The sequence below is a fragment of the Athene noctua genome, chromosome 5, assembly GCF_965140245.1.
Source record: "Athene noctua chromosome 5, bAthNoc1.hap1.1, whole genome shotgun sequence".
Lineage (NCBI taxonomy): Eukaryota > Metazoa > Chordata > Aves > Strigiformes > Strigidae > Athene > Athene noctua.
The window spans coordinates 47154010-47178325 of NC_134041.1; the positions used below are offsets into that span (position 1 = coordinate 47154010).

At 40.4% G+C, this 24316-nt stretch overlaps 1 protein-coding gene across 2 annotated transcripts in view; it reads left to right on the plus strand.

Moving 5' to 3' along the window:
* WDFY4 (WDFY family member 4) overlaps nt 1-24316 on the plus strand; it is a 145414-nt gene that overhangs the window by 117006 nt on the left and 4092 nt on the right. For both annotated transcript variants that reach the window (XM_074908354.1, XM_074908353.1), the window contains exons 52-59: nt 4688-4841; nt 6412-6503; nt 13136-13348; nt 13885-14032; nt 14894-15051; nt 16724-16882; nt 20748-20927; nt 23766-23948. In XM_074908354.1, the coding sequence (XP_074764455.1) occupies nt 4688-4841; nt 6412-6503; nt 13136-13348; nt 13885-14032; nt 14894-15051; nt 16724-16882; nt 20748-20927; nt 23766-23948 (1287 nt within the window). The remainder of the gene's footprint in view (nt 1-4687; nt 4842-6411; nt 6504-13135; nt 13349-13884; nt 14033-14893; nt 15052-16723; nt 16883-20747; nt 20928-23765; nt 23949-24316) is intronic.

Sequence of the window (24316 nt, forward strand, 5' to 3'; positions counted from 1 at the left end):
CCTTTTTCCCCCCCTTTTTCCCCCCCTTTTCCCCCCCTTTCCCCCCCCTTTCCCCCCCCTTTTTCCCCCCCTTCCTCCCCCCCTTCCTCTCCTCTCCTCTCCTCTCCTCTCCTCTCCTCTCCTCTCCTCTCCTCTCCTCTCCTCTCCTCTCCTCTCCTCTCCTCTCCTCTCCTCTCCTCTCCTCTCCTCTCCTCTCCTCTCCTCTCCTCTCCTCTCCTCTCCTCTCCTCTCCTCTCCTCTCCTCTCCTCTCCTCTCCTCTCCTCTCCTCTCCTCTCCTCTCCTCTCCTCTCCTCTCCTCTCCTCTCCTCTCCTCTCCTCTCCTCTCCTCTCCTCTCCTCTCCTCTCCTCTCCTCTCCTCTCCTCTCCTCTCCTCTCCTCTCCTCTCCTCTCCTCTCCTCTCCTCTCCTCTCCTCTCCTCCCCTCCCCTCCCCTCCCCTCCCCTCCCCTCCCCTCCCCTCCCCTCCCCTCCCCTCCCCTCCCCTCTCTCTCCCCTCTCTCTCCCCTCCCCTCTCCTTCTCTCTAATACAAATAAAGAGCTGTGCTAATTAAGTAATAAGCCCTATGATATTGGCTGTTACCAGCAGTAGCTGATGGGTTAGTGAACCACCAGAGGCAATGGTTACCATCGCACTCTGTGAGCCATATGTTAGCTGCAGTCATGAATGACTGTGGAGCAGTTATTTCTTGTAGTAAAAAACAAAGGTTGCTGTATCTCTCTGGCACACTTTTCATGCATAACATGCTCCCAGCCTGAGTAGCTGTTTTGCAGCTGTGCTTATGTGTGATTAGCAGGTAACCAGCATTTTTGTGAGAATAGTTATCTTCAAAGGCTGCTGAGATCTGAAGCACTCAAAATTTTGTCTGGATGTGGATCCACTGAAAGTATTGAACTTCCTCCATTCTCATTTTTTTGCTCTTATGTTGCTTCATGTTCAGCTGAACTCATTGTTGTCATTTCCCCCATGTGATTGGTCCTACAGTGTCTTAGGAATTGTTAACTGTGAGATGCAGTCAGGCAAACAGCAGACCTGAGACCTGTATGATCAAGTCAAGAGCAGGTTGGAAAGGGAGTACTCCCAAAATTAAGATCTTGGAAGGGTGTGAAGTTGAAAGCTGTGAAAGCTTCTCAGCATCTTAAAAAGTGGAAAAGCTATGCTTAGAACTTCCACGTGACAAGGGAATGCAACAACTTGAGTGCACCCCTTGTGAAAAATTGATATTGGTGTAACATCTTGTTTCTCAAGTCAAAGAATTGATTTGCACTTGCCCACAGAAGAAGGCAGTGAGGAAGCATTGCCTCTATTAAGGGAACTGTACAGGGGTTTACAAAACCTAATTATTTTACATTTTATTTAAGTGTAATGAGACCTGACTCTGGAGAAAAGTTTGTATGGGCTTTGCATATTGTACTGGAATGGATAAAAAATTCTGCTCATCGGACAGGTGTTGGATGGTACCTTCCACTTCACCTTAGTCAAGTACCTCCTGAAATTCCTTTCAGACATTGGTCTCAGCACGGCAAAAAAAGAGCAAAGGTTTTTGTGTTTCATGTTTTTGTTGGAAAGGCATTCTAGGACCTCATGCCCTCAATAATTAGTGAGACTTGCTTTTGATTCAACTCAGCTTTTGTCCCCTTTTATTCGAATCTCACTGTTGCATTTCAGCTGACCTTATTTCTTAGAGAGTAGAGTTCTTATTCTTCATTGTGTCACTGACTCTTGAGCAGTCACTTAAGCACTGTCTTCAGGTAGTTTAGCATCTCTGGGTGTGTGGAAAGTCGTTGCACCTTCTTAAGCATCTTTTAGAAACACTTTGAGGTCTTTGGGTTTAAAGCACCACCAAGGATCAGTGATGTTTAGTTTTATAAACATGAGAAGTTCTAAATGCTCTCTAGAGATCACTTTTACTAGTTGCTTCATATATACCTTGCTGAACTTTAATTTTAAAAAGCATATTTTTCCAGTATTTTTGACGACATAAACTCTAGCTATAGAAAAGCCATAAGACTTTATGTCGTCTTGCAATCTAAAGGCATAAAGCAATTCTTGATTCTCTTTTTCCCTTTCAGTGCAGTTTTTGCATTCATAGAGAGAGAAAACTCATTAATTCTGATATAAATATATGCAAATAAATTTATTAATATAGGAAATGGGAAAATCAGTTATTGCTTCCTTTATAAATAATACAGGCTTAAGTTTTAAAGATATTACTTTTCCCTAAAATGAATTAGACAGCCAGGGAAAAAATCACATTTTTTCGTGGTGGTAATATCTTTAACCAGATTTGTTGCGCTAACAGCATTTCCTATGTATATATTATTTTTATTTAATACAGGTAATCTTTTTATTACAAATCATATTGTTTCTCAGGAGATTACCATCAGCTCTCATAAAAGCTGCAAAAAAAGATGAAAAAGCATCAATCACCACCAGACACAGCACACTGTGTGCAGATTAAATATACAAAGCCCTTTAATATGCTTCAATGAGATACTTGTTAGCTGTTGATTTATTTATAGTTCTTCTTATACTCTGTTTTAATTTCAATTTGAATTTGACTCCAAGGGTCCTTGCCTAATAATGATCAAGAACAAGATGACCTTGTGCATCAAATTAACTCCGTCTAAGCTTACTCATGTGATTAGCCACTTTTTCACTCAGTCCCTGAGTGAGTGTGGGAAGGCTTCACAATTGTCAGTAGTATAAGGAAGAAGGACAAGGAAGTAAAGCAGGACTATACTGTCATGTATGGGTGAGGCTGGACCAAAAACCTGGTCAGAATTCACATCAAGGGAGACAGGTATGGTGTTGACTTTTGGTGGGAGTCTATCTCAAAAGACAGGCAAGGAGATGTGACTTCAGAACTTAGGGTTTATTGGCTTCTTCATTTTGACATCTTATCCATGAAGGTAATTTCTCCCTAACAAAACACATGGCAAAAGTTATTTCTTGACTTGAAGTTCCCAGATTTAGCAGAGTTTGTAGATTCAAAGGAGCTGTATCAGAAGTGTGCAGATACGCAGGTGATCAAAAAGGCAGAAACCAATGTGGGAACTGCTGCTCAGGGTTCATCTGCTCCATGGGAGTGGGATCCCATCCTTACAGCATGAATATGCTTAGATATTATTTTACTATTTAATAGATTGCAAGTCAAAGCTTCAGCTGACTCTCATTGTGCAGGACAGCATCTTCCTCATCTGGCACATGCAGCAGTCTACAGCAGAGAGGAAACTAACCAAAAGCTATTGAGTTTTCCCAAGAGGTCAGCCATAGACAGAACCTAACTGCATCTCATATTCATTAACAGATTAACTCTTGCACCACCTCTGGGTTTTAGTGTCTTCATTCTGTAATTCTGCTGTCTTATTCATTTTGCCTAGTGAAGCAGGTTTGAGGATTGAATGGTTTGAGGGTGAGCAATTATACATTTTCACTGCACTGCAGAACTGTTTAGAGAAACTTGTTCTATCTCTGACAATCTCTCTTGAGCCCTGGCAGTGGGATATAATGTTGTGTCCCATGACACATAATCCAAATTAATTAACCCCAGTGAGAAATACATGTTTTAGCCTGGGAGTATGCTGTAGTTGGCAGCTATACTGCTGCCAGCACCTGAACTAGGTATTGAGAAACAATTTGGTTCTGTCACTTTATACACTTAAAAAGTCAACTTTCTTCTGAAACAGCTTGTTCGTTCTGACAAACTCATTCAAATTATCTCAAAAACTGATTGCTCTTTGGTTATTTCCATTATTGTAGAAATTTTACATTAAAATAAATCCTTTCATGCCCAATGTAGGGATCCCTATGTAAAAGTGAACCTGGATTTTTACAAATGCATACAGTATCTGAAATCCCATTAGAAAATCCTGTAGGAAGTATGGTTCCAATGTAGGGCATATACCCTTCATTCAGTAAGTGATTCTTTATATTTTTCTTTCTTCTTGAGGCCTTAGTTTAGAACGTTATCCTGGGCTACTAAAGCTGCTTTTGTCTAGTGTTTGACTCTCATTAAACTACACATGTTCAAAGGCTCTCAGGATATGAGGTAGTTTGTTTCTTCTTCCTTACACACTGATTCAGCTTGGGACCCAGACGTTCTTCCTTTCTTTATGCTCTCCCTCCCTCCCATGAGAAATGAACAGTCCCTGTGGGCTCCTGCCCAGTGTGCCTTTCCTGTTTGCTTGGATCTGATGTTATTTTGGTGGTACCCCCACTTCTCCAAGGGAGAGAGGGAGGTTTTTCTCAGGGGAATTGGATATAAGATTGTTCACAACTATCTGGGTCACAACTGAAGTGAAAACACTGAAGTTGTGTCTACTGCTTGCAAAATGCTTTGGGATGAAAGGAATGAATTGCCTTCAGAAGCATTAATAATGGGTATGCTGATATTCCTAGGATGCCCATGATAATTTCTGCTTGCCTCTGTGTTATTGCAAGCTATGCTAAGACTTCAGGCTTTATGGTATTCTCAACCTACATATCTACAAATCAGAACTAAGACAGCCCCAGCTATAAAATCACAGTAAATAGAGCTAGGACAGATCTTGAGATATCACCTAATCAAACATGTGATAAGGTGATTATTGAAGAATTGGCTAAGATTCTGCATCTGATTTTTATTTAACATTTAACGTATTAACAGAATATTCACACTGAAGTCTTTTTCTCTGTCTCCATTTCACAGGGTGGGAGTTTTGATGTTGCAGACAGGATGTTTCACAGTGTCAAGAGTACGTGGGAATCGGCATCAAGAGACAACATGAGTGATGTCAGGGAACTCATCCCTGAATTCTTCTACTTGCCAGAGTTCCTGACCAATGCAAATCACTTTGAACTTGGTAAGTAGAAGGGACTTCAGTGCACCCCTTCTGCTCACCAGTACTCTGCCAAAGGAAAAGATCCAGATCACATGTTGAGAGTTGGACCCTGCACTATATGGACTGATGAGGCTCTCTAGCAATGAGCAATCAATTTTTATTAAAATAGGACTACAAGAATACAAGCTTCTGATATCTGAATGATATCAGAAGAACCAAGTTTCCAGCTCAGAAAGAGCTGTAGTTACTATGCAAAGGAATTACACATTTTGTCAGATAAAGACAGATTTTAATATAAGCAATGTACTTGGCTGCTTTTGAAAATTTGGTCTGTATCATTACATCTATGTGTCTATGAACAATATATTAATTTGATTTTTGGAGATGGATCAATTGTTAAATGGTGCTGGTGAAAGGTGTTTTTTGAAATCTCGTGTTTCTGGTGATTAAAATTGCCAGGTCCTCACTATCATCTTGAAAGGTTCTGCACAAGTCACATGAACTTGATATATTGTCCCTGGCCTCAAGCAGCACCACAGTCCCTTTTGTCTAGTCCTTCCTGCATCAGTGATTGAGGGTCAGAGAGAATCCAGATAAAATAGTATTCAGAAATAAATATGTAAGTCCTGATTCACTTCACTTTACAGGAAATTAACATCATTTGCAATGCAAAGCTTCTTTTTGTAGTGGAAACATGTTGTTAACAATTAAGGTAGAGGAGAAATATCTTAAGAATCTTCCTAAATTGGTGATGGCAAAAGCAACTTCACCCATGATATTGAGGTCTAGCTATAATTGCGTTTAAGATCTCAGCGAAATGAGACATGCTAAGAAAGGAGCAGAATGGGAAAAATAAGTTAGAAGATTGTTAAAAGATAAGAAGTAATTGCAATGTTTCATTCTGATAGGAGAGGAAGAAACAGAGCCTGGCTGAAATCAAGATCCAGAGACTGACCTCTGTGGAATCAAGTGGAGGGACCTAAAAAAGACACCAGAATCTTGCTAATAGGGAACAAATATATAGGAACATTTTACAATAGGCAAAGTCAAGAACCTGAATGTGTTCACTGCTATACTGTAAGGAAGCTAGCAGTCCCAGGCCTGAGCCTCAACTTAGATTTGAATTAATCCAGTTGTGCAACACTGTGCTCTGATTTAGGAATATATGCTCACCTTTTGAAAAGAATCAGATTGTAGAGGACTTGAGAACAAAATCTCTGCCAGTGGCTGCTTTAGGAGGAATATCTGGCAGTTAGGCCCCCAGGATTATGTATAAAAAGAAAGTTGTGCCAACAGGTTTGTCTTTTCTGAGTGTGCAGCCTGTGCTAAAATGGTTTGTGCTGAGGACATGCATATTTTTACTGTACTGGCAATAGTTACTAGAACATCTTCTCAGTGCTTTATTACTGTATTAGAAATCCCAGGAGAAAATGGTTCTGCAGTGTTCTATGGCACTATGTTTGATGTAGAACCTGAAACTGCATTTATGAAAATCACCTCAATTTCCTTGACTTCAGTGTTTTAGAAAAGCTGTTCCGATTTGCAGTATGTGTGATTCTTGTTTTTAATTCTGCCTTTGTAATTCCAAAAGGCTGCATGCAAGATGGAACAGTGCTGGGAGATGTGCAGCTTCCTCCTTGGGCAGATGGAGACCCCCATAAATTCATTCTCCTGCACAGACAGGTCAGTGAATATCAAAATTTGTGAAAAAATGCTGAACTGAGTCCTACTGAAAATGAAACTCTGAAGGCCAGAGTCACAAACTAAAACATTGGATCGAAAAGCATCCTGTCTTTGCAGAGTTCATGTGGGTTCTGAGCTTTGCATGTCTACTTGTCTGCCTAACAATTCACCCTGAATCAAGGCCAACTTTCCAGACCAGGTGAGATTTGTATCTAGTTCTGTGGCACGCACCTATCTAATCCCGTAAGAGTATGTGAACATAATATAATGCATGCACATGGCATTTAGATGCATACAGTTCCATGTTGTTACTAAACAGCTGTGTGTTTGTTTAAACTATCTATCTCCATCTCTGAGTCATGTCAGGACTACACTTTTTTTTTTTTTATTTATTTTCATGGGAGGAAACCTAGTGTGATTTCCTGCCTTTAGTGGAGTCAGCCTTGGCAAAGCAAATAGCTTTAAGGTCCTGAGCCTTACTGCAATTAGTGCTATCTATTAATAGTTAGAAAGCCTTAACTTCTGTATGTCACCTGCTACGTAGTAGTGAGTGCAAAGGCAATTCTGTATGAAGGTTGTTGCGCTGAATGCAGACTTTTCAGCAGAATATCTTGGTGCAAGTCTCTTTTTTTGTTAGAGCAGAAAAGGGAATGGGCTGTACTGTGGTGCCCCTGCATCATCTCATCATATTTCTTCTGGTGAAAGGAGTCAATCTGTATTTGTGAGTCCATGTAGATTGCTGCTGTGTACAAGAAGTATGATGATTACATGTGTTAGCATTGGTGGGACTAAAAAAATCAATTCAAGGCGTTGAATCATCCTGATTTGTCATGTGTACCTTCAGTTTCTGCCCCAGTGGGTTCTTCTCACCTCTCGTGTTACGCAGGTCCTGCCCTTGGGCGTTCAGCTTTCACTCTATAATTTCTTTGTAGATGATTATATACAAGCCTGTGGATACAACTATCTTCTCTATTTTGATATCTCTAAATAACCCTTTCTTCAGCTGACCTCTCCAAATGCTGGTTTAAATCCTGTCTCTGACCTCCTGTGTTGGTTTAAGCCCTGCTGGGACCGGAGACCACGTTGCCGTTGCTCCTCCCCCACCCTCAGCCGGTTGGGCTGGCAGTGAGGCACAAACCCGGTTTAAAATAAGAAGAAATTTAATACAACAGTGTGATAAACAATCTGAACAACAACATAGCAATGATAACAGCGACGAACAGTAATAACAGTAAACAAGACAAAAGATATACAGAGAGATACCGCAAATGGTTACAGACAGCTCGCTCGCGTGCTCCCTGTCACCAAAGCCACAAAGGGAAAAGTTCCCGCACTTCCGCACCCGGACCTGACCCTGGCTGAGATCCCTTCCCCCTCCTCTGCTGGGGAAACTTAACCCTATCCTAGCTGAACCAGGACACCTCCTCACTGACTGCCTTAACTTTTTGTTCAGAACCAGAGTCATACTCTTGTCTTGTAAATATTCTTTTATCCACTGTTCCCCTATCATTGACAACAACCACCATGCTCCCATCGAGTTATCATGTCCCTTGTTTTGCAGTTCTGTGCTGCATCCAGAGTCCATACTTTCTGTGATTGTCCATAGTACTAAATCATTTACATGTTTTTCTTTGGTATTCTCTTGAATCCTCCTTTTATTCTTTCTGATGTCCTGATACCTTGTTTCAAGTCAGTACAGAGATAACTGAAAGGGGACTATCTTCCTTGTTTGGTGATGCATACAAATCTCCTTTTCCATACCCTTATATTTTGAATTTCTCTATGGCTCCACTCCTCATACCTAAAGTGTCTCTCCTTTCCCTCTTGAGACCCTACACATCTGTTTGATTTATTTATTCTGGCCTCTTCTTAGATCTCCTTCTCCCTGCAGCCATCTGGGTGCTGTCAGTAATCTAGCGTTAGCCCCATGTTTAGCAATGACATTTTTATCCATGTTTAAAAAACAACTACAAAAAAATCCTTTATAGCTGCTCTATGGGCTGTGAATCCATCCTGAAGAAAATTCTCTTCTATTAAACCAGTTTTAAGAGAACAGACTCGTGGTAGTGTGCATCATCTGCATATCTTTCAGAGAATTAATTGTTGTTAAAACATTGTATTCCAAAGATAAGTCAGTGCTTTGTAGTGCCTGCATCCCATGCTGTCTGTATAGGTTCCTGATGCTGCAAACACTTTTGTTTGTGAATAGCTGAGAGCGAGCCTGTTCAACTCTGGACTCATTCACACATGTTCAGGTGACTCATGTGAGTGAACTATGATCTAAGCCTGTGCTTACGTACTTTTTTATGTAGTAGTCTTGTCTTTGTTTCTTTTGTAGGACTGTTGAATATATAGTGAGATATTTCATTTTTTTGTTTAATTGATTAAAGGCTTCCTTTAGTCTCATGAATTCATGACCTGAACACTTCACTTCAAATATGTGTCAAAACAATAATGCTAAAAAAAATTAAAAATAAGTTAAATTTCTACCTTGCTACTTTACCTATTTTGAATTGGATAGCTTTCATATATACTTACTAAAATTGTTGTTTTTTATAATTTTGAAAATGTGATTGAAAGGAGTCACCTATGACTTTTTGCCCCAGACTCCTGTCTCAATACATAAAAGCTTGTGAATTGATATTCCAAGCTATGTGGTGTGGAGAATAGCTGCTTACTATTATTAGCAAGTGTCAAGTGTCTCCATGCCTAGCAGCTTGACTCAGTGGTGTGTTGACACATGGTTTAGTAACCTAAGCCAGTACATTGAATTTACAGCATACAGTCCATTTACAGAAGCTACACTGATCTTGTTCTTTCTTTTACTTTTTACTTCTGTAGCAGTTACCTGTGTAACTCTGATCACCCAGTATTACTGGGCTGACAAGCACATAGAAAGTAGACCTGCCTGGAAAAAAAGCGTATGCAAGACCTTTTCACCAGAAAACTAGTCAGATTGAAATGGGAGTGTGTCAGCAGTAACAAGAAAATGCCTCAATAAATCATTTCAACTTTCTGTCTTTGTTATGAAAACATTTCAAAATGGTCTTTTCATTGCAATGTTTATATTAGATTACAGGCTGAACTAAAATACTTTATGATGCAGCTGTTATAACTAATATTGTATGGTTTATAGCTTCATTATTACTAAAATAAAAGGATGTAATTTTTCCAAATTTAGAATTGGCGGGGTGGGTGGGGTGGTGGATGAGAAAACTTGAGAGTTGGGTTTTTTGTTCTGATTTGGAAAGAAAACACTGTTCACTGTCAGAATTTTCCCCAGAACCTAATTTTCTTTTTTCTCTGTCCCCCGACTTTTTGCAACCTATTAGCTTAAGGGGATAAGGACAGAATGCTTGTGCCAAAGAACTGAGATGCAGAGCGGTTAAGAACCATGTTCGGACTGTTTAATCTCCTGTACATACACAGTATTAGGTATTACTGAATCAGACATCTCTGAAGCTGCATTTAGAGGCTCAGAGCTCTAGTCACACTGAAAGGTAGTGGAAGGGAAGAGAAACCTGAGCTTTTATCAGTGCCTGTAATCACATGTTGATACATCTACTGTGAGGAAGGAGATCCTTATGTAAGAGTTGTGTGCACTGCAGACTTGCTGCTGGAAGTACAGTCTTTGCTAAAATAGAGTTCAGCCTAGGGAGTGCCCGATTCCTTCCCTTGAAGGGACGCAATTCAGTGGTACCCACTGCAGATAGGTTTTGGCCACTGAGGTCAAACATGCAATAGTTCCCTGGTGTTCCCCAGTGACTCCAGTGAAGGCATGGAGGTTTTGGGGCTCTCTAGTTCCTTTTGCTGTTCTATCTCATGCTCTCTCTGTGACCTTCTAAGGTGCTTAGTCTCTGTTCTCCAGTTTCCCAAACATAAGAAAGACAACACTGTCCTTCCCTAACAGAAGTACTGCGGAGAGAAATCAATGGATGCCTAAAGGCTGCTGCAATTTTACTCTGATGTTTGTTAAAGAAAAACATAGGGAGAAATGCTGTCTCATGTTGTGGCTTGTTTGGAGTGTAACATACTGAGCCGTGCTCCTTACTGCTTGTGTAATGGTGAGCACTACGAAGGCACTTAGATACAATGGGGAAAGTCTGCTTTTGCCTTGTACTTAGGAGTAAGAGTGCAGTTTGGAAATAAATCTATCAGTCGTCCGTACATAGCATTGTTTTACTCTCATTGTAGAGTGATCTCAGATTGTGTGAACTAGATTTGTTTTGTATGAAATGAAACCAAAAGCTGCACTCCAGTTGTGTACTCCAGATGCTGGTGGCATTCAGCCTGTGGGAGCAGACTAGATCTAATTTGAAGTAAAGCCCCCACAGTGCCTGTAATGTGGATACTGGGCCCTCTCTACCATCTGTTCTATTCTACAGATCTGCTTCCACTGAGCTGTACTATTTGATAACATTGGCACAGCTGATAAAGCCACACAACTTCTACAAATTAATTCAAATCTCAAATAGGAGCAGTTTAGCAAATGAAAGATCATGTTTATAGACTCATATTCTTAATGATTTGTCAGACCTGATCAGACCTCATGTTCAGACAGTACAATATTCTCTCTCCAACCATAGTTAGTGCTAGGTGTTACACAGGAGGGTGCAAAAAATCTTGCTGTGGAAAAAAGTTGATTAACCTGCCTGGGAAAGTTAACCCTGAAGTGTCCAATCCTGAAGTGAAGAGTTAGTGATCTTCTGAAACATGAAGGTTTCTGTCTCCTCTGAAATCACAAGACTGGATGTTGTTACTGGTATCATGGTCATTTTAGGAAGATTCACAGTGAGTTTGGTGCATTAAACAGACTAGGTCAACACTGTTCTGAGATTTGGCTATTGCTTTAAATAATGTGAGAGCAAAGAATTGTTCTTGACATAAAATTCTGAGTAGCTCCCTGTTTCATGTTTAATAAGTTAGGAATCTAGTCTACTAAAGAAATTTATTTACTTCCTCTTTAGACCACAAGTTCTCCCTCCCTGGCTGGGCTTGTCACAGTGCTCAGTGAAATACTGAGAGGCTGCACAGTTGCAGCTCAGTTGGTTGCTTTGTTTTGCTCTGGCAGTAATGCCAGGCAAAATTTACAGTTTGTAATTCATGGACTAACTGCTTTTATTAATGAGGATGGGTTCTGAGTCTGTTCATAAGTGTTTTCCTGTTGTTTGCAGGGGACAGATTGTATGCTGTGCTTGTTCTCTGAGCTGCCCTGTGATCATTATAACTGTGGGCAGGGTCATTTAAACCAGCTGCACTGGGCTAACTGTCTGCTCTGTGAAATGAGCCATTGTTCTGGATCCCATTAGCTTGTTTATTTCTGCTGTGCTTTGGGTGGGATGGTCTGCTTGGGAGACCTTTAACTGAGCATCAGGGAGTATTGCTCAGTCAAATGATTTGGAGATAGGAAAGTATTTTTAATAATACTTAACACTGCTGCTTGAATCATTGGGCAAGGCCACTTGGGAATGCATAAAAATTTGGTGATGCAGGTGATGGCAGGGACAGTAACATTTGGTGAAGCCTCATGGGTAAGGCTGACTAACCTGGAGGTGGGCAAAGGTTCAGTTGAAATTTGTGTCCACTGCTTATGAACTTCCTGTCTGGGTCTTCCAAGCACAAGTTTTCCACTTGTCCACTTGATTACATTGAGCTTTTGAGGGAGCCCACACTGGGGTGGACATATTGCCTTGTAGCATCCCTCCCAGTCTTCTTCAGTAGTAACTGTTTTTTCTGATCTCATTAATCCACATACCTGTCACTATGGGTGGCAAATCTAATTAAAGTTAACCATTTATTATTTTGGGGAGAAAAGTTCAGACCATGCGTTTTTCCAGGATGAGGAAATCTGGTGCTGTGACTGTCTTTGCTTAAGCCCTGCAAGTGTGGCAAATGTTTGTTGATCAAACCCAGGCAGTCTTGAAGCTTCTGTCATACAGCTGCCCCACTGCACCCCAATTGCAAAACCCCTTCCCTGTCTTGGCTTACAGCATCCCTTGCCATTTCACTACAAGCTCTACATTCTTTTGGCTGGTTCATGGCATGCAGCCTCTCCTGCTGTATCCTTCAGACCCAACTTAAAGCCCCTCTGCTAGTCATCTCCCTTTCCAATCTATGTTTATATATATCTTCTCAAATAAAGATTCTGCTACTCATGTGCTTCATAACTAAGGCATATTTCTACAAATACAAATTCACCTGTGGCTTATCTATAGAGCAGTGTGGTGGTACCAAATGCTAATAAATGTTTTGCTTATTTAAACCATCTTATAACAGTATTGGTGAAGACAGGATAGCACAGGCTTTAATGCGTGCTGGAAGCTGAAGGATGTGCCAATATCTGTGGTGTGCTTGCACTTTGCTTTGTGGAACCTGCCTGTGCTGTCTCTGAGGATATTACTCCTGCTGTCTGTTAAGTCAAGCATGCTGCATTCTGCCCTTCCTTTTCCTTTGGGGATCCACCTTTCATCTTTGGTCACATTTTATAAAGATAGGCTGAGAATGGTGGTACGGGAGGAACTGAAAGTGTGAGGACTCCCTTGCACATAATTTAGACATAATTTAGGTCTCTGTCACGGATTGGAAAGTGGTAATGCATTTGTAATGGATACACTCTACTGAATTAATTTCAGGCACTGGAAAGTGACTATGTTAGTGCACACCTCCATCGCTGGATAGATCTGATTTTTGGCCACAAGCAACATGGCTCAGCTGCGGTGGAGGCAGTTAACACCTATCATCCTTACTTCTACGGAGACAAGATGGACCTCAATAACATTAAAGATCCTCTGATTAAGAGCACCATTCTGGGTTTTATCAGCAACTTTGGACAGATACCAAAGCAGGTACCACTTTGTCATGAGAGTAGAGAGCATAATTCATTTTGATATTGTAGTATTTCAACAGGAAAGAAAGAGTAGAAACTTAAATCAGAGACATTTTCTGATTTAAATCTGCTAAAAGATGGGCTATAGACTGCTTCAGATTGTGTACTACATCAGTACGCACCCATACACATGTGTATGATTCCAGTTTCTAATCACGCTGTTCCTGTTGTATGCCATACAGCTGTGGCATCAAATCTGGTTTCTGATCCTTCAGTATGGTCACATGAGTAACCACTAGTATGGGAATGGGTACAGCCAAATAAAAGCAGCTCAAAGTCTCACCTTTACTTTTATTTCTTCTCCTGAATTGCTGGGATTAGCTCTGTGAGGAAGGGATGTAGTCTAATGAAAATGTAATAAGGGTAAGATTTTATTTTAATGAAGAGATTCATGTACAATAGTCTTGAAGTCTGTGATTAAGGATCTAAAGAGATGTGTCTCCTGCATGATTGGCAAATAGAGATTCATTTTTCAATGTCATTCCTTTGTTCTAGCTCTTCTCAAAACCACATCCATCCAGGAATGCCCAAGGGAAAAGTTCATCAGGAAGAGAGATTGTGCTGTCCCTTCACTCAAGTGGAATTCTTCCTCCTTTTATGAGCAGCCTGCAAAATCTGAAGCTCTTACCAGTTACAATAAAAGGTGCTGCAGGGGCTGTGCTCCATTTTCTGAGCTAATAAATACAGAATTCTTGGATAGGGTGAATCTGGATTTTCAGTAGCACAATAATAGTCACACAGCTTTGTATGAATTGATACACTTAAGGTTCCTTCTGCCAGTTGTTATTTGTGTGTGTGTATTGTGAGTGGGCATTGAAAACAAATACTCAGGAGAAATCTTGAAACTTATGTTGTAGAGTTCAGAACAGATTTTTTTTTTTTACAGGACACCTAAATCTCTTCTCTCTTCTGCATTCTGAATATGTTAAATTGAAACATAAAGCTCACTGTTTTCCATTCGCATTCTTTCTTTTTATATTAAACAGAAAAGTAAATACTGTCTTTCTTCACTTGTCGATCTTCAAATCTTTTCTTTTTCTTCATCTTTTTGTTAGTCTGCTACTTTTCTTACCATGAAGAAGCCTGGAAAATTTCAGTGTGTCTACTTTTTCATCTCATGGTAGAGTTCTTTATATCACACATCTGTGAGGACAGTGGGGTCCCGTGGCTGTACTACAGAGGCTGTTGGTGACATGCCCAGCATCCTCTGTAGCGCATGGCGTAAGGCAGTCTGCCCATGAAAAGGAGCTTAATGGCACTGCTGTTAAACCACCTCCTTTGGAGCACATCATCTGCATGGATTTATGTGCTCTGTTGGAGATGACTGTTTCCACTCTCCTGTCTGGAATCTCAGTTGTAGAGTGGATTTCTATCTGTGGGCCTGCCCACAGCACTGAGCCCAGCTGTAGGTCTTGCCAGCCTCACCACACAGGCTGTGCAAGGAGAAAAGTTAACATAAGTGCTCTAAGAACAACAGAATTAAATATCTTCTCTGTCTTGTCAGACTATCCCAAGGGAGCTATTGGGCACATTGTTCATACTGAGAAAGGCATTCTGGCTGTCGAAAAAAATAAAGTTTTGATTCCTCCTCTTTGGAGCAAAACATTCTGCTGGGGATTTGAGGACTTCACATGCTGCTTTGGCAACTATGGGTCTGAGAAGGTAAGTAAGACTTAAGAATTCCAGAAATGGTATGTTGTGGACTTCGACTGGTTTGGGCACCCATTTCAGAGAATACTGGGGAGCTGATTTCAGAGGATGCTGTATAGGACTTTCTTACAGTCAAACTTCTTGAGGAATCTCAAGTTGGATATCCCAAAAGTCACTCTACACTGCTAAAAAATGTGGCATTTCCCCACTAAATTATATCAATGAGAAATTTATAAATTATATATTTTCCTTCCAGTGCCTGTGTTGTTCATCAAAATGAAGAGGAAACCCCATTTCATAGGCTGTAAGGACAACACAAGGTCTTCTGTCCACTGATTAGAAATTTCATTGTGCAGAATTTTCTGCTGGAATTAAAATGGGACCATCTGTCAATTTCCTTCTTGCTCCCAAGCTTAGCCCAGTGCATTCATTCAAAATAATATCTTCTATTCTGGAAAGTTAATAGTCTTACTTCTTTGCTGTTAAAAAAAAATCAATATTCTATGTCATCACACTACTTGTTAGGGCACTTGACAGATCTAGTTTCTCCCTCTATCACAGCCATACTGATTTTTGGATGTGTTTGGAACAATGTTGCAACATAAAAAGACATCTGAGTTAGCTTGGGTACCGGAATAGCAGAATACATCATTCAGCAAGATACTGACTTGGGTATTTGTGCAAGCCACATCATGTTTTTACAGACATACCCACAGTCAATGGAAGTGGAAAAGCCATGAGATGTGTTTTAGTTTCTGTTCCTTGTATAAAATTATTGAGAGTTTTCTCCCTTGATTTCAAATCAAATCAGTGCTTAGCAATTCATAATGCTGCTGTAGGTTTAAATTACCTGTTTTGTCTCTTCGAAAGTTGATTGTCACTGAGCCTAGTGGCATTGAGCATAGTGAGTGTGATTACAGTCACTGTGAGAAGTAGTTGGGAGTCCAACTTGAGTTCGTTCCACACCAACAGTGTCTCTGGACATTTCAAAGAAATTTTTGTTCTCATTGTAAGTAGGTAAAGGTTTGTTCTGTCTGTGGTATAGTTTTTGTAGCTGTGTCACCCAGCTTCACCAGAATCATTAGCACTATAGTGTTGTCCCTGTTGTGTGGGAGAGAGCTAATGCAGAATGTGAGCCGAAGGATGTTTGTGCTATAATTGTAGCAATGTGTAATAGACCTGACTTGGTTTAGGCTTGTTTGGGTGCTGCTAACAGAGCCATTGGCACAGAATGGAATTTAGTGCTTTGGCTTTTGACTTTTCAATCCAAGTAAGAGGAGGATTTCAGAGCCTGGCACTAACTCTGTTAGTAGTGGCTGTCACCTCCTGAGCTTTCTGTTTAATCTACATGGAATGTTTGCATTCTGTCACTATATGGTAGCTGAATGAGCTTGCCTGAAGTTATGTAGGAAGTCTGTGGCAAAAGAGGGATTGGGACTCAGGTCTCCTAAGACATAAGACACTGACCTTTCTCCAGCTTTCCTGTTTGGCCCTTGGAGGACAGCACAGATGCATGCAGTCACAAGCCTGTGCATGTACATATGCAGCTGTGCTGTGAGCATAGACTGGTTAAAATGAGCTTTTCTTTCCTGGAATTGAAGAAATGGAGGCTCAGTTCTGAAAATGGAATCTGCCATTGGCATCACCAGATGAGCATATGACTTTAATGTTCTTTCTTGTACAGAACATGACGACGTTTGAGTGTATGGCAGACTGGGGAAAGTGCCTCTGCGCTGTATGTCCTTCAGCAACTACCATAATCACATCTGGAACAAGCTCGGTTGTGTGCGTCTGGGAATTTTCCTTGATCAAGGACAAGGTGAAATATCTAAACTTGAGACAGGTCAGTACTGTGGCTCTTTTGCTATAGAAACAGTGAAATCCAAAAGATTAGTTTCTTTCTCTCAGATGACTGGCAGAGGAAATACATTTGGGTGAATCAAGAAGGCAGAAAAAACCCAATAATCAGCAGTATCACGTGATAACTTGTTATTAGGTCAGGAGCTGATATACCTTACATCAGAGTTCTAGTTATGAACTCTGCTTGGCTTTTTTTTCCACTTTGGTAGCATTTCCAAAGTTTATCATGATCAAAGAAACAGTGAAGAGAAGGTGTATGCTTTCCTCACTTGAAGTACAGCCAACCCTTGGATAATTTTCAAAAATCAGTATCATCTGGAGATGCTTATTGTTCTTTTTGGGTGCTACAGCAACAGACAGGATCTCCAAAACACCCTGCAGACCTACCTGATGGAGATGAAGGCTCAGCTAGGCAAAGTTCTTGATTCTTTTCTCTCAACCTGAATTCAGAACATAAAAGGTTTATGTCACTCCATGAGGAAGGGATACATCCGATAAGAATGATATCATTTGTGTCCTCATTGTCTGGAGTCCTTTAGTGGTAGTTGATTTGGAACTCATCTATAGTCATCAAACAGATGTATAAGTGCTATTTCATTTACAAAAGTAAATTCTCATGCAAAACTTGTGTGGTTCAGCTATGGTGAGTTCTCAGCTTTACAAGTAAAGCTACAGTACACCTCTGTCATATCTGAAAGGCAGTATGGGGCCCTTTTTCCATCAGAAATCAAGAGACAGAAAACACTCTGCTAATTTTAGGCAAACTAATAAAGGGCTCACTGATCAGCAAGGTCTCCAAGTGTTAGAAGCTTTTTCTGTTCATTTGCTCTGGAGGGATATTCAGATGATATTTCAGTGCTTTCTGTACCCCGAGCCAAAACATATATTTGCCATTAAATGATCTGAAAACTTCCATGTCTGTTGGGATGCCAGAGAAGTATTTAGATCTTCATTCATATGAAATTCTTGTGTGTTGAAATTAGGAGGGGAACTGTCTGATGTTATGATGTTTCCTGCTTGAGAAGAAGCCAGAAATATGAGACAAGATCTTCAGTGATGACCTTTTAATCCAGTTGGTTATTATTCTAAACTAGGACATGGACATAGAAATGGAATAAAAAATAGTAGAGAGAAGTAAAAGCAGTAATCTTTATCAACATCAAAATGATACCAATCAGGGGATCAGTTTGAGTTTCAGGCAACCGTTTGAACAGGCTTTTATCTCCAGTATAATGCCTTTCTCTTTAACAGTCTAAAATCAGCTTTGCTGATGTGCTCCTCTGTGATTAATCTGGTATTACCCAAAGTCCAGAAAGTGGCATGAGGTCATGCAATGACAAATTCTGTATTTTTTCCTTCTCTTTGCTAGCAGAGGCATTTTTGATGACTGACTGGCATAGATGTAAATCTGAACTATGGTTCTAAATGTCTTCCAGTGAATTACTTGCTGCTTTCATGTAATGCACTGTTTCATGGTGGCTGCTTTTTCTGCTGAACAAAAAAATTGTATCATCTTTCCTGAGAGAGTGAGCTTTGCTTAAGTAAAGCTGATGTGCTATAAAGTGGATGCTATTCACTTACCAGCTGTCTCATGGGACTGACACGTTCTGGTTTGGAATGTAGTAAAGTACAGAAACAATATTTCAGCAGAAAAAGTCACTTTTCCCTCTCTAGCAGGGGCTGCTTCCACAGTTTTGTGGAACACTAAAGATTGAGTATAATAGCCTCAGTATTGATCCATGCAATTTACTAGTTCTCTCAGTGTTCATGAGCAGAGTAATCCATGCGATCCAGCCCCCAGAATTTCTGCACCAAATAAAACACTAGACTGGGAGAAGCATCCAGGCAACCTGTGCTGTCTGCCACACCCACCTCTCAGGGAGGTGTTGAGCATAGCTGTGAAGTGTCTGTGTCCATGTGAGCCAGTTAAGTTGGATGGTCAAACTTGGTTAAAGTTTCATGAACTAAGCATTCCTGCAGTGGAGCTGGTCTTCTTTTTTGCCTTTTGATACTTGTGAATTTACTCTGGAGATAGGCCTCACAGTTCTTTCTACAGATATGCTGCAGAATATTTCCCATTAAGGGAAAATTTGTTAGTCTTTGCAAAGTGATAATGAGAAGATGGTAGAGAGCTAAAAGCATGTGACTGTTTTTGCATGAACATGCATTGATACACTGGTGGATTAAAACTGAGAGTATAACTGGGCTCAGATATAGCCCTCTATTCCACACTCAGATTCTATTTAAAGCACTTCACTACCAGGTAGGATCTTTCTAGGTTAATAAAAGAAAAAAGGGGTTTTATTAAAACTTGTGCAGGAGCTTAGCTTGGCTTGACTTGGCAGTTTGGATGCTGTCACAATGAGTAAATTTTCTTTCTTGCTTTGGAAGAAGGAGATGAAATTTGGAGCTCCTGAAACATGCCTTGTCCCAGCCTTTTTTTGCAGAGGTCTTGTGCAGTTCTTAAGCACAGGCACTGGGTTATGCCCAGTCCTTTGTAAAGAGCCTGTTCTACAGCCAGACCAAAGCTGTTGCTGAGCCTTCTTTTCTATGCTCAGTTGAGAGTTTCTGACCTCTGAAAACCACTGTTGGAAACCCCATTTTGTGCCAGTATTTTTAGTCAACAGTTCTTGTGAATGGAATCAATCACAGACTGAAATTCATTCCTCACAGTTGCAGGTCACCTTCAGTAGTACATAGCCTGCTGCAGCTCAGCTTCTTCACCAGTGGATTAGTTTGAATACTGTTGTCCTAGTAACCTTGGCAAGTGGCAGCACATGTTAGCCAGCAAGGGTTCAGTTTTGCAGTCACACGCTGGAAAAGCGTATGAGATATGTTTGCAAAAATCATCCAGGACATGTGGCTCTCCTGCTCCATGCTGAACTGAGACGGACACTAAAGATTTGCTAATTATGTCATGTAGAGAAAGCCAGCAGGGAATATGCATTTACTGTTAAAACCAACATTAAAACTGGTGGATCTGATTTTTCACAGTAAGAGAGCTAAAAATTGAACCCTGAAAGACTTTTTAGGAAATCTGTGAAGGGCTTTTTCCTCTGTTACCCTACAGGCTTTACTGTCATTGGTGTTTATGCAGCAGAAATGTATACTGCTGTCACTTGAGAATGCTGCATTAAACAATTGTAATTGGTATACTTCAATCCATTACTTCTGTCTGTGCTATGAAATTGCCTAAAGTGTAGTCTTTTTTTATTAAACTATTTAAATAAGGCTAATTAAACTGGCCATTCCTTATCTCTCTGTAACCTCTAAAACAACAACAAAAAATTAATGTTGTGCAGTGGTGAAAGAGAAAGGAATTCCTATATGGCTTTAAAGTAAAATTTCTCCCCAAATGCTGTTTTTCTTCTTAAGTAAAATCAGAAAAATACTAGTACTTGTTCAGAAAACCAGAAAGATAAGACTGAGAAGGCCACCGATACACATCCTGATAAGTTTTATTTCAAAATGTTTTTTAAATATTGAGAAATAGTAATTTCCAAGCATAAATTTTACTTAAAACTGCATGGACTGAAGTGACAAACGATGTTCGGCTGCTGAGCAAAAAGCACTGTCATAGAATCTGAAATGTATGCCAAAGGCCCTGAGTTATTGTGCAATTTGGGGCAAGTTATATCATCTCTTGGATCCTCAACTTTCCTGAACCATGAGTTGAGGACAAGGCTGATTCTATAAGATGCTTTGCTATTTCCCCCTCATACCCTTTTCAGTTCTCCAAAGAATGACTAGGTTGCTTGTTCTTACTAAGCAAATGCCAGTAGGACTGTGATTCCCTAGTAAGTCAGTCACCCTCTGATGTGGTTTCTTGGTTGCTTTTTCCCCACCAGGCTTTATATGGGCACACTCAGGCAGTGACCTGCCTTGCTGCATCTGTGACCTACAGCATCTTTGTGAGTGGATCTGATGACAGAACCTGTATCATTTGGGACCTGAACCAGCTGACGTACAGAAACCAGCTTCCTGCCCACGGGGCAAGCCTCTGTTCTGTTGCCATCAACAATTCAACAGTAAGATCTTAATTTATCATCTTTCTTCTGATGTATCCATGAACATTTCATGATAATTTAATGGGTGCTCTTTCCAACATAAAAACATCCTGAGTCTGATACATTGATTTTTTTTTTCTTTCTACAGAGATTGCTAATAGTGTTCTTAATGATGAGAGGCGAGCACTAAAAGCAACATCTTAGATTGAGTAGCTAAGTAGAAGCATCTTTGGATGGGTGAATAGCAGGATTAAACAACTTTTAGTTTACGGAGAATGAAGTATTACCCTAGTAGCTCCTGGATTTGGCTCACCCATAACCTTATTGCCTCCATTATTTCATTAATTTCTCTTGACATTCATGCAGCAGAGCAATGTCAGCTGAGACACGTTAGACCTCAGTCTGTCACCTCAGCTGACAACTACCTTACACCTTTGTGGTGACAGTGTTGGCTTTTTGTTTTCTCTTCTACTTTCAGGTGTGTGGGAAGTTCTTGAGAGCAGGGGGTATTAGTCTGTTGTGGTCTGTGCCTAGATAGAACTGCATGTGTGTTGGTAGTAAAATATTCCATACTGGATTTTACTGAGATTTTTTCCGAAACTTCTACCTCCCAGAAATGTTGCTTGCGCATTTGTATTTTCTGTCTCTAGTAAGACACCAGAGCAGGTTTCTACCTTCTCAGACAATTCAAGGTTGGATCCAGTACTAGAGCTTGTACCAAGAGAGACAAAATTAAGTTCATAGCAATAAGAAAACAGGCAGACATTCTCTACTTAATCTGTGCCAAAACAGTCATCTCATATCAGAGCTTTAATAACCATGAAGTCTGATGGCTAGTAATTGAGAGTGGGAATTAAGTAGTCTGTTCAGTGCCAGCTCAGCTGCCAGGCCCATGGGTCCTGGTTAGTGTAAAATGGCCAGTGGTTTCAGCAGGCCAGTTCAGAATATCCTGGGAATCTCTTATGAAGTCAGCTGAAGCAGTGCCAAGCATTCAGAAATGAGTGGGTGGCTGGCACAGAGCATGGGCTTGAGACTCCCGGAGGATGGAGTCCTCTCCTTTCTATGTACCAGTCCATCATTGACAGCAGACTTTTTAGTTGGTAGCTCCTCTTCCTGAGCTGTCCAAAATGAGGTGCTCTGAAAAGTCTGGTGATTGAACCAAGCACAGTTCTCCAGCTTGTTGGAGTGCAACTGATTAGACTAATTGGACCATAGTCCACAGAAAGATTTGTTTAAAATGGGAAAAACCTTAGGGAAGTATGACTGAAACGTCAAGGAAAAAAAGATTAAACATTCCATATGTTGTGGATGAAAAAATTCTTTTTGACGTTAGCAGAACAGGATGCTTAATTCTGAAATATGTTCCTGTTTAAATTTTCTATATAGATTTATATATTGTAACATGAAGATAGAAACAAAATGTTTTCATTGTGCTAAATTAAATATTTTGATTGACACAAAATTACATGTTTGATAACAAGGTTTTATTCCTGGAAAATTCAGAGTGGTTTGAAGCAAAGTTTTGAAGGAAACAAATTTCTGAACCACATACTTTTCTGTGAAATAAGAATCCTGTACAGCTCTATGTTGTGTGATTGTTGGTTTTTATATTTGTTTGAGCCTCTAGAAGCTCCATTTATAGACCCAAATCTCATGGTGTTTGTATCACGTAGACACAAAATAAAAAAGCTTCCCAAAAATTTAATAAGCTGAGGACGACTGTAAAAGCTTGCTGTAACTAATGATTTCAGTTAGTTTTAAATCCTGGGCTAGACCTGAAAAACACTGTAGATCATTACCAATTGCCTGGACATTATGGACTCTCATGCAGATAAGGTAGCTGAAATTTAATCTCTTTAATTATTGGCAACTCTGTTTTGAATGCACTATCCTTGTTTTATCTTCAGAATTCTGCCTGCTGTGTGAAGAGCCCTGGCCCCAGATCAGGCAAGGGTGAAATATGGTGCTAGTTGATTTAAACCAGATGCATGCTGCTAATTTAAGGGCACACAGGCCTTTGCCAGAATTAGATTACTTTGCTGATGGTGTTTTATTTAGGTGATTCTTAGTATTCATCAATGGTGGCAAGATCAGGTGGAATTTCAGTTAGTAACTTCATCAAAGTGCACTTTTGATAAGATCATTTCAAATTGCAGCATTGGCTCGTCATTCTGTGTGTTTCTTGCCCCTAAGGGATTACCTGTGCATTTGCTCCTTAAGTGCAGTCTGTGGTAGGACTATGCACCTGCGTGGAAGGGAGAGGAAAGATTCAGTTGCAAAGGATGTTTTCTGCATCAGAAGTGCAGGTCGCTGAATGCTGAGCTAGTTGTTGGTCAAATGCAAAACACAGTCTAAAAATGCGATGACATTAAGCTCCCTGTGAGGGGCAGAGGAGGATTGTGAAATCACCAAAGGCTTCCCAGCTAAGCAGGTGAACACCATGTCCTTGTTTAAGAGCATGCTTATTTGTAAAAGCTAAGGGCACTAGTCCTGGCCCAGAACCTGTGCTAGTCGTTGTCCTTGTCCCTGACTAGGTCAGTCTGTCAGGCTGCTTTTTTACTAAAAGCCTGGATTTTCTAGAAAATAGAAAGGGAATGTTTAAATAAATGTTTTAATTTTAAAAATGTAAAACCCCTTTGTTTCTGCATTGTCTTGCTAAATCTGAGACGGTTATTTTGGGTTTCTATGATGTAAAATTGTCAATTTTTTCATGAGAAAAAAAATGTCATTTTTACTTTCTCTGGTTTACATTATCTGCCCAGAAGCAAACTAAAGGTCAGAGTAGCTCTGTAATTTATAGTCAGCCCTTAAGGAGGATGAGTGTAGGATTTTGAAACATTGCCTCTTGCTTTGTTACAGGGTGATATTATCTCTTGTGCTGGATCTTATCTGTATCTGTGGACAGTCAATGGCCAGCTTCTTGCAAGCATTAACACCACCTGCAGCCCTGAATGCCATATTGTTTGCTGCTGCTTTGCTGAAGTGATGGACTGGGACACACGCAGCATCATCATCACAGGGAGTACAGATGGAGTGGTGAGGGTAGGTGGATGGGACAGAGGAAAGGGAATCCTGATTCATTGTAGACCAAAGGCAGAATTTTGCATCCTAAATGGAGGGACAGAGCTGCTAAAAGTCCACGCCACCTTAACAGGTCAGCACAGGGCAGAAGCTGAAAATCGGAGTAAAATGTTTGTTTCCTATCAACTTTTATCCTCCTGAATGGAGAGCTCTTTGCCATTCAGGAAGAATTTTTGAAAATGTGCTTTTCATTCTGGTGTGTTTTTGAAAGCAAAATTATTATTGCTGATCAGAAATATGTTTGAGTCTGGTTTCTGAGGGTTGGTTCACGGCTCAGTTTATCAAGTCATACTTTCTCAGGAGCAGGAATTCGCTGCTGATTCTGCCTC